This window comes from Ictalurus furcatus, chromosome 5 (genome assembly GCF_023375685.1).
Source record: "Ictalurus furcatus strain D&B chromosome 5, Billie_1.0, whole genome shotgun sequence".
Taxonomy (NCBI): Eukaryota; Metazoa; Chordata; class Actinopteri; order Siluriformes; family Ictaluridae; genus Ictalurus; species Ictalurus furcatus.
Window position 1 is genome coordinate 15,486,420 of NC_071259.1, and position 16,874 is coordinate 15,503,293.

The 16,874-nt window shown below is 41.9% G+C and overlaps 1 protein-coding gene across 1 annotated transcript; it reads right to left on the bottom strand.

The window, feature by feature from the left end:
* Positions 1–839: 839 nt before the first annotated feature.
* On the bottom strand, positions 840–3,629 carry serpind1 (serpin peptidase inhibitor, clade D (heparin cofactor), member 1). The gene is made up of 5 exons (XM_053624852.1): positions 3,541–3,629; positions 2,465–3,408; positions 1,802–2,075; positions 1,444–1,588; positions 840–1,275 (listed from the first exon to the last, which is right to left on the bottom strand). The coding sequence occupies exons 1-5, from the start codon at positions 3,564–3,566 to the stop codon at positions 1,084–1,086; spliced, it is 1,581 nt and encodes a 526-aa protein (XP_053480827.1). The 5' UTR covers positions 3,567–3,629; the 3' UTR covers positions 840–1,083.
* Positions 3,630–16,874: the final 13,245 nt, after the last annotated feature.

Consider the following 16,874-nt stretch of genomic DNA (forward strand, 5'->3'; position numbering starts at 1 on the left):
GGTGGTTTTGGCGCACACAGAGAGGTAGCCATATGGAAAAGTACCTCATGCCCACGGATAAATATGGTGGTGGCTCTTTAATGTTTTGGGGCTGTTTTTCTGCCTGAGGACCTGGACATTTTGTTAGGATACATGCTAACATAGACTCCATCAAATATTAACAGATATTAAATGAAAACCTGACTGCCTCTGCCAGAAAGCATAAAATGGGCCATGGTTGGATCTTGGACAATGATCCAAAACATACATCAAAATCAACACAAAATGGTTTATTGACCACGAAATCAAGGTCCTACCATGGCCATCCCAGTCCCCTCATTTGAAACCCATAGAAAATCTGTGGGATGAACTGAAGAGGAGAGTCCACCAGCATGGACCTTGAAATTTAAAGGATCTGGAGAGATTCTGTATGGAGGAATGGTCTCAGATCCCTTTCCATGTATTCTCCAACTTCATCAGGCATTATAGGAGAAGACTCAGAGCTGTTATCTTGGCAAAGGGAGGTAGCACAAAGTATTGACTAAAAGGGTGTAATAATAATTGGGGACAATAATTGTTGCACACTTATATTTAACAAAGCATTTTTTTGATGAACCTGTTTGCAATTGTTTGATATCCATGACAACAGAGTATTTTTGTGAATTAAAAAAAAAAAGATCAAAAGGTTAAATAATCAAGACAATTTTTCAGAGCCTTCTTTGCTTATATTTACCAAGGGTGCCAAGATTAGTGGAGGGCACTGTAGTTATTTACTCAATTTGTGTAGTTGAATTTGACCTGCTGTGTTTTGTATGTTTATAACCCCACCCTCAGCCCCATGAACAAAAACCACAAAAATGTTATAATGCTTTAAATGTTTTAATGTAACATTTTGATGTGTTTCATACTTACTTAAAAAGTAGAAATTAATATTAATTATACCATTTATTATTTACCATAATACTGCTGAGTGCTACTGAGACTGTCAAAACTCTAGCTTTGCTGACTCTGCATTAATGACATTAGTGAAATACCACTGCAGTGCACTTATTACAATGCTTAGTTTATAATACCTTTAAAGCCTTGCTGTATGTGTATAGAAAATTAACTCTTTGATGGGTCTGCAACCCGTCCCATAAAGATGAGGCAGTCGGTGCGGTGTTCGTAGATAAAAAAGAGAAACGGCCGGTCCACAATGAAGCGTGTTTGTGTTGACAGAGGCATGAAACCCACATGGGTCAGTGCTGCTCCTTCAGTGCCCTCCTCATTTACTGTGATGGCACTCTGGTGCTTAAACTAAAAAAGTGAGACAACAAATGGGAATTATGTAAAACTTGATCTTGATATTAATATACCCCAAATAACCAAAGCTAATTTGACATAATTCTTACAGACAACGGGGTAGCTCAATAGAGCTATACAAATCTATTTAGGGTTTCTTTTTAGCACAAGATCTTGTCTTACCCAGTTGACAGAGACTTTCTCAGAAGCCAAAGGAGAGAAGTCACCCTTTTCTGTGAAGAGCTCTGTTAGACCCAGCTGCTTCAAGTGGTTGACCAGATCATAGCTCTGCTCCAACTTAAACCGTGGGAACACCACCTCACGCGTTCTAACAGAAACCCAATGGCAAAATTGTTGTCTTTTTCAGAAATTTTCTGAAGAATAAACTTTTACTTGTGGTAAAACAAATGCTTCTTTTCAATATGGTTTTGATGCCAGGAGTTAACTAAATGATGAATGGAATTCTGTTTTAAGATTCATTATCATTCAGTAATATCTGTCTTAACCAGATCCACTGATGACAGTTTCATTGATACCATACCTGTTGGTCATATTGTTGAGCCACTTGTTAATGACAGTAGGTGAGACCTCTTGTTCAAGGATTTTCATACCAGAGAGTTTCTGTGGCACAGCAATGAGCATGCTTATGTTGCCTTTGTAGGGCAGCTGTAGGACATCACAGTTCAGCTCATGGTCAGCTGCAGCCAGGTAAGTACCCTTATTCTGCATCATGGGCACACGAACTTGGTGCTTTTCATTCACACGGAAGTTACGGTAATGGGTCAGCTCCTCTGGAAACTTCTGCTCCCATGTCCCTGTATGTTAGATGAGAACTACACTTATTTCTCAGTTAGTTAGTCTATTAAATGCAAGGCTTAGATTTTTAAACTTACTATTAATAATTTAAACAAAAGCAATCATGAGTACAATTACAATTCAATTACATCATGCTGTACTGTGATTGTTATGCCAAAAGCCCATTTAGAATTTTGATGAAAATGGCATCTACAGAAATTGTACTCTCTGATCTCATGTAGCTTTACACCCCAGCTCAGGCAATTGATAGGGGACAGATGTTTTAGACCCATAGCCTCCAAACTATTGAATGCTCTCCCTCAGAACATCTGTGTCTGTTCTATCACTTTCTATTTTTTGTTTGTTTGTTTTTTCATTATTTTCATGCATAAGGGGTTTTGGTGTTCACCTTTAAAGTACAGGTAGTTTAGAAGTATCATCACCATGTTGGGGTCAACACTTTTAAGTGGTTCCTTGATCAGCCCTTTGGTCATCTTCTGAATGCGCTGGTTGGCTTTCACAAGGAAAGATGGGTCACTAAAATCCACAGATTGAGGGTCAGCAAAATAATATGTCTTTGCCTGACTACAGAAGCCCTCTGTCATGACAACAGTATGCTTGATGTAAAAGTCATTGACAGATCGCAAAGTGTAGCCAAAGTTTCGTCTGAAGAGTCGATGTGTAAGTTTGCTAAAAAGCTTGTGCACAGTGGAATCATTATAGTGAATGCTCGCATTGACAAATTCAGCAAAGCCTAATGCTTGGTAGAGCTGCTTGTGTGTGGTAGAACCAACAGCAAGTGCAATCATTCCCATGGTAATGGAGATTCCAGCAGGTGCCAGCAGGACATTATCTGTTTGGTTCACTTGGCTGCGGAGGCTTCGATAGAGGCGAAATCCAAAAAAGGCATTGACCACATTAATGCGCTGCAGCCGTGTTCGACCATGAAAGAGTCTCAAGAGACATGCTCGGCACAATTTCGGGTCAGAAAGCTCTGAGACAAAGTCAAGGTCTGGCTCAGGTGTGGTGATTTCATCTATTGCATCACCTTCAGTGTAGTCATCATCTCCTTCTGCCAATATCTTATCAAAATCAATGTAATCGTCCTCTTCCAAGCCCTCTAGTGGCAAATCTTTGGTGACCGTGTTGTCCTGATGGAAGTTTGGAGACACAGACTCCATCTGTAGGTTGTCACCACCCTGGGGAATTTTCTGTGGATTAAGAGTCATTGCAGTACTTTGCTCGTAGAAGCTGAAGTGTGAACTGAGGTCCTTCACTCCACCCAAAGCTGGAGCATTTAGGAGAAAGGTTGTTGCTATGACTAAAAGAATCCACATCCTTTGGAAATGATTTCTTGAATTGGAAAAGAAAAATAAAGGCAGTTTTTGCTTTTTCTTTCCTTTTTTAAAAATAAAGCATGTAATATAATAATTATAAAGCATATGTAATATTGCTGTAAGGTTTTAGTAATTTTGTTTTACTTACCTGCTCTCTGTGTCTCTGAGAAGCATCAGTGTGTATTCTGTTTGTTTGTGAACAAATCCTCCTGATGGACTTTGAGGTTGGCTTGCAATGATCAAACAGTATTCAGTTCAAAGGGTACCTTTACTCTGATCCCGGTTTTAACTCTTTACACTGTTCACAACTGTATCGACTTAATTATTTGAGATTTGCTCCTGTGAGAACTGCAGAAATCCCTGGTGTTGTACAAATATTGTTGGTATTATTTTTATGTCTACTGTACAGTTGACCTATTGGCCTTGCCTGCAGGTCTTATTAAATTTCTCATTAGATTGTTGTGAAATGCACTTTATGGCCAAAATAATGTGAACACCCCATTAAATATCCCATTCCAAAACCATGGGTAATATTATGTAGAGTTGCTCCCCCTTTGCTGCTCTATCAGCCTCCACTCTTCTGAGAAAACTTTCCACTAGATTTTAGAATGTAGCTATGCAAATTTGTGCCCATAGCATACAAAGACATTCTAGAAAATTGTATGCTTACAACTTTGTGGCAACAGTTTCAGGAAGACCCTCATATGGGTGTTATGGTCGGGTGTCTACTTTTGGCCATATAGTGCATAACTGATTTGATTGAACTAAAAAAGTGCATTTCCTGAAGAAAATGCATAGTTATCGCGCAGCCCAAGCAAGTTCTTTCTGTTCCTAATACATTGGTAAGACCATGGTATAAGCGGGGTAATCCACGGCTAGGTGTACATTAAACTCTGCTTTGTGTTGGGTGGTTCTTCACCTCAATGTTGTTCGTTAAATTGTTTTAATATTTATTTTATTCATAAAATAAACATACAGCAACAAAAACTATAATCATATTGATAAATTTTTTCAAGCAATGTAGTTCTTCAGAAACAATTCAACAAAGAGTGCAGCAACACAGGTGCAGCAACAAAGATGCATTTGAAGGCATGCTTAAAGATTGTATGGTGATTATTATCATTTATCTGGATATCGCCATTAATTTAGCAACACACAGATGCAGTGGCGCAATAATACTGATGTAATGAGGTCACAAGTGTATGTTTGTAGAGTAATTTGCAATGGCTTTGAACGTAGCTCAACCAATCATAATCAAGGACCGGAATTATCTGTTTTATTTTATTTTTTTAAACACAAACACTAAACTTCAACTGTACATCTAAAATTTAGATTTTGCTCTTAGGTTTTTGTAATTAGGGCTCCTTAAAAAAATTGTAAGCGTAGTATCTACCCTAATATGTAGTTTCTGTAAAACTAAGATAAAACTAAAACTTTTCATTTGCAGCAGGACCAGAGACAGGCTTCACAGCAGCAACAACATGACGAAGACGACGATGAGACACGTGTACTTTTTGAAGAATAAGGCTTTTTTCCCCTTTGGTTACATTAATTTATTAATTTATATGGTTAATTCATAATTTATGGATTGATAATATTTATGAAGAAAATTTTTTTGTTCTGCATATGAATTTGTTGGAAAGACTACAAAATAATTATTTAGCTTAATGGTTATGTATTAGCTTAGTATATGCTGATGAATAAATTATATAAATGTGTTGCTGATTGTTGCTTGATGTTACTTGAGGCACAGGTGTGTCTTATGAGTACATGTTGAGATGATGGGTCGAATAGAAATTCCACAGCAAATACCATTATAACTGCATTGTTTTAATTGCTTCCATCAAAACCAATACAATTTCGATTAAAAACATTTGAATCTGAAGGCAGGGAATGAAAGTCAGTCCTATATGGGTTTCAAAGTAAACAAATTTGCTTGCTGTCCATAAAGGAATGGCTCGATAATCGCATATCCACCCCTGACCAAAGGAGTGAGATATGTTAGAAATAAAGGTGGAGCTGAGGCTGAAGAATTGTCACGGGAGACAGGTAAGAAGCCGCTCATATATTCTTGAGTTGTGATTGAAAGGATTAAATGATCTGATTCCCGACCATGGCCATTGGGGCGTACTTGCTACATTCAAGAAATGTACTATAAGCTATAACCTCACCACAAGGAATATAGGAATCACATAGTTATGTAGCTGGAACGTTATTTGACACATCGCTGTGACTAATATGGTCCAGTCCAGTTACTTCTTTACAACGTGTTCGAGATCCCAACCAGGAACCACTTCGCCCCTCTCCGTCAGACCAGACCAAACGTTGTGATCGTCGGGGACTCCATTGTGCGAAACGTCCGCGCCGCTTCAACTAAGGGTAAGGTGCACACACATTGTTTTTCTGGTGCTCGTGTCCTTGATGTCGCTGCGCAGGTACCTGGGATCCTGAAGAAGGACAAGAGCATTGCGGTCGTGCTGAACGCGGGGGCGAATGACATCAGGCTGCGGCAGACGGAGGTTCTGAAGAGGGACTTCGCCAGCCTGATCGAGACGGTACGAGGCAGATCACCCGCCACGAAGATCATCGTCTCGGGACCTCTTCCCTCATACAGACATGGAGTTGAAAAGTTCAGTAGACTTCTCGCTTTGAATCACTGGTTAGTTTCTTGGTGTAATGAACAGAATCTGCTGTTTGTTAATAATTGGAATCTGTTCTGGGAGCGTCCTAGGTTGTTTCGTCCTGATGGCCTGCACCCCAGGAGCCTTGGAACGGAACTCCTGTCAGACATCTCCAAGACGCTACACACCAAGTGACTTCCTACTGTAAGTACATCTTCCATCAATAACATTTATCAAAATCAATGTTCAATTAATGGTTTAGCACTTGTAGTACATTCTATAGAGACTGTGTCTGTCACCCGAGCTATACAAATACATCGAAAATTTCGGAAAGTTTGTTTTAGTAACTTAATTAACATAAAATTAGATCATACCGAATGCACATCCAGCACCTTTGATCTGAAGCTAGGACTATTAAATGTTAGATCTCTTACGTCTAAGGCTCTTATTGTTAACGAAATCATTACTGATCAGGAATGCAACATAATGTGTTTAATGGAAACTTGGATTAAAACAAACAAGTATATAGCATTAAATGAAGCCAGTCCTCCTGGATACAGTTATATACATCAGCCTCGTTTAACTGGTAGAGGAGGAGTCAAAATCTAGGTGTCCCACAAAAACCTAATCATAAATTCAACACTTTTGAAATTCTTTATACCAGTATAACTGATGTAGCCACAAAAAATGTCAATTACGCTAATTATTATTTACATACCCCCAGGGCCATATACTGAATTCCTTAGTGAATTTGCAGATTTTATCTCAGGCCTGGTTGTTTCTGTAGATAAAGCATTAATCATTGATGATTTTAATATTAATTTTGATAACCCGGAAGACCCTCTGAGAACAGCGGTTTTGTCCATCTTAGATTCAGTAGGGGTCAATCAGAATGTAATCAGACCTACTCGGTATGGTGGTCACACTCTTGACCTCATACTAACATATGGATTAAATATAGAAAATATTGACATTTTTCCACAGATTGAAGTTGTCTTGGACCATTATCTTATCTCGTTCATAATACGTATTGAACATAATATTTGCACCTCACCACGCTACCGCGTAAAACGTACTTTCACATCAGCTACTGCACTGAGCTTCATCAATAACCTCCCAGAGACATCAATTAGATTTGGATCACCGTCTGATCCCAGGGAACTCGATCAGGCGACTGATTGCTTAGTCAACGCTCAGCTACACGCTAGATAGAGTGGCTCCACTCAAAAGAAAATTAATTAGAGAGAAAAAGCTAGCACCCTGGTATAAAGATCAAACGCGTACCTTAAAACGGACCACTCGACAATCAGAACGTAAATGGCATCAAACCAAATTGGTAGTATTTCAAACAGCATGGAAGGAGAGCCTACTGAACTATAGAAAATCTCTTAGTGATGCTAGAAAAGTCTATCTCTCCACCTTAATAGGAGATAACAAAAACAATTTGAGATTTCTGTTCAACACGGTAGCAAAATTAACTGTGAATAAAACCACCACAGAAAGAAGCACACAATCATTACATAGCAGTGAAGATTTCATGAAAATTTTCATCGGTAAAGTTCAAAATATTAGATGTGAAATTCAGGCTGTTAAATTAAAACCAGGCAGTTTTATAACTAACCCTGTAGAAGATAATATAGCAATATCAGATCAATGATTAGAATGTTTTACTCCCCTTAGAGAGACCGAACTAGCTTCATTAATCTCTTCAGTGAAATCATCAATTTGCATATCAGATCCTGTACCTACATGTTTCTTTAAACAGATTTGTCCAGGAGTAATTGAACTGCTTTTAAATATAATCAATTCTTCCCTTAGCACTGGATATGTACCTAAATCATTTAAATTAACAGTTATTAAACCCCTGCTTAAAAAACCTGACCTTGACCCCTCAACTGTCCAGCTATAGACCTATATCAAATCTCCCCTTTTTCTCCAAGATCTTAGAAAAGATTGTAGCACAGCAGTTATGCTCGTACTTACATAGGAACAACATTCATGAAATGTATCTTTTTGGATTTAGACCTCATCATAGCACAGAGACGGCATTAATTAAAGTAGTAAACGACTTACTGCTGGCCTCTGATCAGGGTTGTGTCTCGTTGCTTGTATTACTCGACCTTAGTGTAGCTTCTGATACTATAGATCATACTATTCTCCTTGATAGATTAGAAAATGTTGTTGGCATTAAGGGAACAGGCCTCTCCTGGCTCAGGTCTTACTTGATCGATCGGTATCAGTACGTAGATGTAAATGGTGACTTCTCCACGCATACCGAGCTTAAATGTGTTGTTCCACAAGGTTCTGTTTTAGGCCCACTGCTTTTTACTTTATATATGCTACCTCTGGGTCAAATTATTCGTAAACATGGAATTAGCTTCTACTGTTATGCTGATGATACACAGTTGTATGTTTCAGCAAATCCAGAGGACAGACAGCAGCTTAGTAAAGTTGAGGAATGTGTAAAGGGCATTAGATGTTGGATGCTTATTAACTTCTTTTTACTTAATTCTGATAAGACAGAAGTACTTGTACTAGGACCATGGGTAGCTAGAAGTAAGCTTTCTGATCACACAGTAACTCTGGATGGACATTCCGTTTCGTCATGTACAGCAGTAAAAGACCTTAGAGTAATTATTGACCCCAGTCTATCATTTGATGTTCATGTAGATAATATTACTAGGATAGCCTTCTTTTATCTCAGAAATATTTCTACGATAAGAAATATATTGTCACTACATGATGCAGAAATATTAGTTCATGCTTTCGTCATCTCTAGACTAGATTACTGTAATGCCATACTGTCTGGATGTTCCAGTAGGTGCATAAACAAACTCCAGTTAGTCCAGAATGCAGCTGCTAGAGTCCTTACTAGAACCAGAAGATACGACCACATCACCCCGATCTTATCAACACTGCATTGGCTCCCAGTGAAATCTCGCATTGATTATAAAATACTATTATTAACTTATAAAGCACTAAACAGTCTTGTGCCACAGTATCTAAGCAAACTTTTGGTTTTCTATGATCCACCACACCTAATTAGATCAAAAAATGCAGGCTATTTGACAATACCTCAAATAGCAAAGGCTAAAGCAGGGCCCCACAGTTATAGAATAGCCTTCCAATTAGTGTTTGGGACTCAGACACAGTCTCAGTGTTTAAGTCTAGGCTTAAAACGTATTTTTTACTCAAGCCTACCATGACTAGACTTTCTGTTACGCTAAGCACAGTCCTAACAATCTCTTCTCTCCCTCTCTCCTTCTGTCGAGCCACACACGATTTTATGGAGATACTAGAGATCCTGATCCTTTCTGCTCTCAGGACCTGCCTGATCCGTTTCGGATGTCCTACTTCTGGATGGAGCTCTCATCTACTCCAATTCCAGATTGCTGGGTATACGGCTGCTTCTAAGGCCAAACAGACTTCATATAAAACCATCATGAACTTTTTTACACATCTGTTGTTACCCAGATGAGGATGGGTTCCCTTCTGAGTCTGGTGCCTCTCAAGGTTTCTTCCTCTTAACACCTTATGGAGTTTTCCTTGCCACCATCGCCACCAGCTTGCTCAATTGGGATAAATTCACACATTTAAAATCTGTATAGCGTGTTTATATGTTTCTGTAAAGCTGCTTTGAGACAATGTCCATTGTAAAAAGCGCTATACAAATAAAATTAAATTGAATTTAATTGAAGCACGGTTGTGGAAATGTTATAGTTCAGGGTTGCTTAGCTGCCTCAGGGGGACAGCTTGCATTCATTGATTCAACTATAAATTCTGCATTATATCAAAGAGTGCTTGAAGATAATGTGAGGCCATCTGTCCAAAAGTGGACATTTCAACATGTAGGGAATTTAGCCAGGGGTGGGTGGAGCACAGACACTCAGGAGGCCGTTTTAGTGTTATTCATGGAGAAATCTTTATTTAAGACGGTCTGTGAGGGGAGTGCGGGTGCACGTGTGTGTGTATTGAAGTGCGATCGGGCGGTGAGGGTCTCAGCCGTCTGCGGTCTGCTTGGACACAAAAGGCAGAATGTCAGAATGTCCTTTGGGATCCCCACATGACTGAACAGGAGTACCAGTTCTCTGGCGATGTTGCGGGAGATGGCTTTGCGTTGTGGCACTGCCTCGGGCTACCGGGTGGCGTAGTCCAAGATGATGAGTATGTACTTGTGGCCCCGGGCGGACTTAGGGAGCAGCCCTACGAGGTCCATGCCGATCCTTTCGAAGGGGACGCCGATGATGGGAAGAGGGATCAGGGGCACCGGCGGGGGGCTTCCTGGGGGCAGTACGCTGACACTAAGGGCACCGTTTACAAAAGGCCCGGACCTCTGCAACCATCCCCAGCCAGCTGAAGCGGTCCTTCAGTTTTTCCGCGGTGTTTCGGGCCCCCAGGTGGCCCCCGAGCAGATTATTATGGGCCAGGAGCATCACCGTTTGGGTTCGGGTCTTGGGGACTACCAGGAGGTCCATGTTTTCCCCTCTGCGCTGGGTTCGGTGGTATAGCAGGCCTCCCCTGACTAAAAAGTAGGAGGTGGGTAGCCTGTGTTCTGGGTTTTGGTCGACCCCTCAATCTGCCACACCTGGGCCCGGCAATGCTTCAGGCAGTCGTCCTCTTTCTGCTCCAGGCTGAAGTTCCCCTGCTGGCTCACCTGAAGAAATACAGACGAGAATGGGTTAGGAGGTGTGTGTGACTTACCTTCGGCCGGGGCGTTCTCCTTGTAGGCCGGCCAGGCTGAGGCCTCCTTCCTGTGCTGGGGTGGTTTCAGTGGGTACCGGAGTGTGTCAGCCCCCTTCGGCCGGCCCGGAGTCTTGACCCTCCTTCGGCGTCCCTGATCCGGTTTGATTGGACTGGCCTCCTCCTGGGGTGTCCCATAGGTGGGGCGGTTTCGGATGACCTCTTTTCCTTCGGCAGCGTGCTGGCAGTCGGGCCGATGTTACGGCCCCCTTCTGGGCGGGCTATGGGGTCACTGCCCATCCCGGCCGAACTCCAAGAGGGGCAGGGCGAGTTCTAGGGCAGTTAGCAGCTCCTTGGGGGTTCCGGGCGCATGTATTCCCACGGCTCGGCGCTCTGGGGGTGGCAGAGCTCTTAGGAACCGGTCCATGGCCACCTTTCTGCCACCTCGGTGGAGCCACCGTGAAGCCACCAGGAGGCTGTTCATTTGACCATGGGGCTGGGCCCCCGGCCGGTAGCTCCACCGGTGGAACGCCGCTGCCGCTTGGTGGGAAGTTCGTCCATACTATGGCAGGAATTTTTTCTTTACCTCTCCGTAGTCCGCCATGTCCTCCGGAGAGAGGGCGTAGTATGCGGTGCTGGCTTCTCTGGAGAGCAAAGGACCGAGGATGTGCGGCCAGGCTTCCATGCCCCAGCCTTCTCGGTGGGCGACACGTTCGAAGGTCTCGAGGTAGGTCTTGATGTCGTCTTCTGGAGTCAGGCGGGGGAGAAGGTGCTGGGCTTCTTGGCCAGGGTCCCGGAATGGCAGGGCCACTCTCAGGGCCAGCAGCTCCTGGGTAGCAACTCGCAAGCTTTGGGCGAGTATTTGTGTATTTAAGTGGGTGTGTCTGCGCTCAATGCCTGCATCCTCCACCAATGTACTGTAGGGAATTTAGCCAGCGGTGGGCAGAGCACAGACACACAAGGAGGCCGTTTTAGTGTTATTCATGGAGAAATCTTTATTTAAGACGTCTGTGAGGGGAGTGCGGGTGCACGTGTGTGTGTATTGAAGTGCGATCGGGCGGTGAGGGTCTCAGCCGTCTGCGGTTACAGCCGGGGGCGGAGACTTCACTCGCGTCGGAGTCACCTAAAACCAAAAAAAAACATACAGCAACGATTAGCAGACATGCACTCGTTGCAAAAATCGCCTAAAACATGTCAGAGACTTGCGCACATGCACGGAGATACTTCTCTCTCCCTTGCGAGTGGAATATCGCCTTTTTATACTCTCCCTTCGCCTGCTGGATGGTGGAATTCTTCCTTGCGGTGCATCATTCACGAGCCGTGGGTGTGTCGGCGGCCCCGCCCCGCCGCAGTGTGCTCTCCGGCCGTCCAAAACATTGGTGGCACTGAAGCGGAGCGGTCTCTTCAGCGCCACCGCAGCAGTCTTTGTTTCCTGTGCACCACAAACAGGCCACAAACAGGATAATGATCCTAAGCACACTAGCAAATCCACCAAGGAATGGCTCAAAAAGAAGAAATGGAGATTTATGAAATGACCTAGTAAAGCCTGGATTTGAATCCCATTGAAATTTTGTGGGCAGATTTGAAACGGGCAGCACATGCAAGAAAACCCTCAAACCTCTTGCAACTGAAAGAATATTGCATGGAGGAGTGGACAAAAATTCCAGCGAACTGATGTAAATCTTTTCTGGATGATCAAAATGCTGGGCACTTCAGCGTTTCATAGTCTTAAACTTAGACTAAACATAAGTTAGATACAGTTGGCTGTTATATTCATATGTATGTCCAAGCAACATACCCAAGGCTAGTTAAGGAAACATAAGTCAAAAGACAAAACACCTTGACAAGAACATAATCAAGGACAGAAACCCAAAAACATTATGAGACCATGAGAAAGCAAAAATCACATTGATCTGATCTTAAACGATTGAATCATAATCATGGAAAATAAGGAAAATATTTCACAATTCCCCCCTTTGGATGACCCTCCATTAAGCAAGATTAAACCTTTTTATATTATTCTACGTACTATAACCACTGGCCCGGTTATTATCCATGTACATATCTTAAAAGAGGGATAGGTCGCACCCATTTATCCGCATACCAAGCATGTTAGATTAAACGTAAAATCAGATTAAATGTAGGCATTACTCCATAAACCGGAGTTGGGAAAATTGTGGCTTCTGCTACTTGGGCCTGTGTCATGCTCTTAGAGATACACAGGCAGCAACAGCGAACATCAGAAAGACAAAGAACATCAGGAAACCCAGTAGATGCCAGTAGAGACACTCACTGGATGAGGAATGCAAACCTTGCAGCCTGGGAACAGAGTGTTCTGAGTTAATGTAAACAAAGTTTGGAAAGTGTTTCCCTTATCATCAGAAGTTATTCTGAGTAAAAGTATCCCAAATCTCAACTTCCCCATGATATATTTTAAGCATTTTCCACCCCTTACTAAGCGTATCAGTACCTGTAAGCACAGAACCTGAATGATGACCAAAATAGTAAAGATTTTTCTGATGTGTCTTTAGGAAAGTCTTAATCTAAATATGAGAATTTAACTGATATGTCTCTAACTCTTGGATTTAAACTGTGGGAAGTGCATAAGTTGTTAAAGCATGAACTGAACAAGTTACAGGTTTTACAGGAGACTTAGTCTCCTTAAAATATCTGATCAAACAACCTCTAGGCCCAGTGGCCATGTATGCCTTATTGTACAATGTGAAACCAGTTACTGTGATTAATTTGTAATCAGTGATACTGTCTGAAGTCTCTGTTTGAAGTATAGAATCAAAGGCAGATGCTTGTGTTGTGATGATGGCGAGGAAGGATGGGTCTTGCTTCAGCACAGCACGCACAGACCTCAAACAACGTTGAGGTGCAGAATGGGGCCAACTGGGAATCAGAGGGAACCCAATGTATCCAACAGTAGTCTCTTGGCTCTCTCATAGCACCCGCACCAACTTCAGATACGCCTCACTCGGTTTTTCCTGCAAAATACAAATGTGAAAGTATCTTGTGACAGACTTGGAAAACAACTTAGTTTTTTTTCCTTCTCTCTCTCTCAGGGATTTAACATGGACTTTTGCAAGATATTTTTTTTTTTTAATTTTATTACCACTGTAATGGGTTACCATCTCTCTCCCTGCCCAACTTGGGACCTGTCCACTGAGAAGAGGCTGGAGCACTAATCGAATGTTGGGGGAAAGGGAGTCTTCACTTCGAGTTTGACCCCCTTGGCCTAAACGCCATCTGATCCTCTCAAAGTTCTCTTCTCAGAGCCACCCAAGTTGACCCTATTTAGGCAGTAATACCACTTTACAGTGTGAGACGTGTCCATGTCTTGAGTCCCTGACACAACACTGACGAATCAGTCACTAAGAGGACTTGGACCTTTCCATTTTGCCTCTAACGGACCAGCTGTGTGGTTTTTGACCATTACCCATTGTCCTGGCACAATAGTGTGTTCCCTCTTTTGCGGTAAAGTCCACGTTTCTGGGACACGCTTTTGCGCAGAGCTAACAGCTTCTGTGAGCTCTTCACAATATTTCATTAGCACATCAGATGTAAGATGCTCATCTGCTTGTCTCCAATCAATTGTCCCTGGTAGGGCCCGTTTACCTTGACACGGAGGAAGGGTGATGTAGTCGGCCTGCAGGTGTTTGAACAGCCTTGAAGGTGCTGTGGTGTGAGCTGCAGGTGTTGGCACCCCAGTTGCATTGTTGTTAGCCTGACACAGAACACACCATCGCACAACGTCAAATGCATGTGCACGGAATTTAGGGTTCCACCATGTAGAAGAAAATCGGTGAACCACACTCTGGACACCCATATGTCCTAGACTGTGGATTTGTTGAGCTAAGTATGGCAACAATGCTTATCTTCCCCCTTTCGTATGTACACCAGCAGAATCTAGGCTTGCACCCTTGTCCATCCATGACCACACCTCTAATGCAGGAGCATTAGCATACATGTCTATTAGGGAGGACAGTATCTGCTGTGTAACATGCTTAACCTCATCTGAGTTTGTAAGGTTTGAGGTTGTGGCAGCTGAAATTGAGACTGAGGGAAGACTGCACACCGATTTAGCTGCAGCATCAGCCATAGCATTACTTTGAGCTTCAATAGTGTCAGTGGAACAATGCACCTTAACCTTGACCACAGCCAAACGTGTTGGATGTTCACACGCCGACAAAAGATCAGACACAAACAAGGCATGTTTGATAGGCGTGCATGCAGCTGTTAAAAAGGCACATCACCACCAGATATTGCCAAAATCATGTACAATACTAAAGGCATATTGTGAATCTGTGTAGATTGTAGCAGTACAACCAGTAGCTAGGATGCAGGCATTAGTCAAGGCCACAAGTTCGACAACCTGGGCTGAGAAGTGATTAGGGAGGCGACCCTGAGCTATCACTCTGTGTGATGAGCAAACAGCCCATCCAGCATCCCTGCATCCATGCAGGACTTGAGCTGAACCATCTGTAAACAAAATGATGTCTGGATTTTCCAGAGGAATCTCAGAAATGCTCGAAGACGGTGAGTGTTTGAGCATCACACAATCATGATCATGATATTATTCTGATTAACCCCAAATAAAGATCAACGGTTTCTATAGGATTATCTTCACATCTTCTTGGTTTCATCTGACTGATGAAGCCACGGTATGCAGAGCTGACAAAGACTGTACAGGGTCTCACTGTCAAAAGGAGAGGGGTACAAAAAAAATTCCAAAACATTAGATGCACCATGGAACACTGTAAAAAATTATGATTAATTGTTATTAACAAGCCCAAAGTCTGCCAAGAAAACATTCCCCACACCATTACACAACCTCCACCAAAAAGGGCTGTTGATACAAGGCAGGGTGGGTCCATGGATTCATGCTGTTCGTGCCAAATTCTAACCCTATCATCTGTGTGCCTCCACAGAAATCAAGATTCATCAGACCAGGCTATGTTTTTCCAGTTTTCAACTGTCCAGTTTTGGTGAGCCTGTGCCCACAGCCTCAGCTTTTTGTTCTTGGCTGACAAAAGTGGAACATGACATGGTCTTCTGTCTGTAGCCCATCTGCCTCAACGTTCGACATGTGCATTCTGGAGATGCTTTTCTGCTCGCCACAATTGTACAGAGAGGTTATCCGAATTACTGTAGCCTTTCTGTCATATCAAACCCAACTCCATTGACCTCTCTCATCCGCAAGGCATTTCCATCTGCAGAACTGCCACTTACTGGGTGTTTTTTCTTTACGCCATTAAGCCATTCTGAGTAAACTCTAGAAACTGTTGTGCATGAAAATCCCAGGAGATCAGCAATTATAGAAATATTCAACCCAGCCCGTCTGGCACTAACAATCATGCCATGGTCAGAATAACTGAGATCACATTTTTTCCCAATTCTGATGGTTGATGTGAACATTACCTGAAACTGTTGGCCTGTATCTGCATGATTTTATGCATTGCTCTGCTGCCACACGATTGGCTGATGAGATCATTGCATGAATAGGTGTACAGATGTTCCTAATAAAGTGTTCAGTGAGTGTATGTGGAAAAAATAAGCAAAAGCATTGTTAGCTGCCAAGGACATCCTTGTTAATTTTTTTAAAAACATACAGTAAGATTAACAGTTGGTCTCAAGCATCATAATAAAAAACTTACAAAAAAATAAAATAAAAAATAACCTACAATATAATCACCAAGAATATCTCAAATTTAAGTTCAGAATCAAAGATCACTCTGAAATTCTTGCATTAGATGGTGCAAAAAGGTATAAGGTGACCAAGATTCCCCCAGAAGTGCTGGTCACTTTTGAAGTTACAAAGAGTCTAACTTTTGACTTATTTTCATTCAAATGCATAGTACATGAATAGTGTCCATACTCATGGACAGTAAATTAATTTTTTTCACATTTTAGGAAAATATAAGATGTAAATCATCCAGAAATCACTTTCATTACTGCAAATCATTACTGTAAATTAACATAAACTTCTGTAGTTCTCAAGACTATTTGACGATTCCAATCTTCGATTTCTACGTGAAATTTAAAAAAATAAAATAAATTTATGTATTATTTTTGTGTCAGACTCCACTGAATGTATGTTTGTTTTAAACTAGTGTTTTAAACTTCTTTTTTTAACCTCTGTGCATCATGCAGCAGTCCCAAACTGTGTAAATTTTAT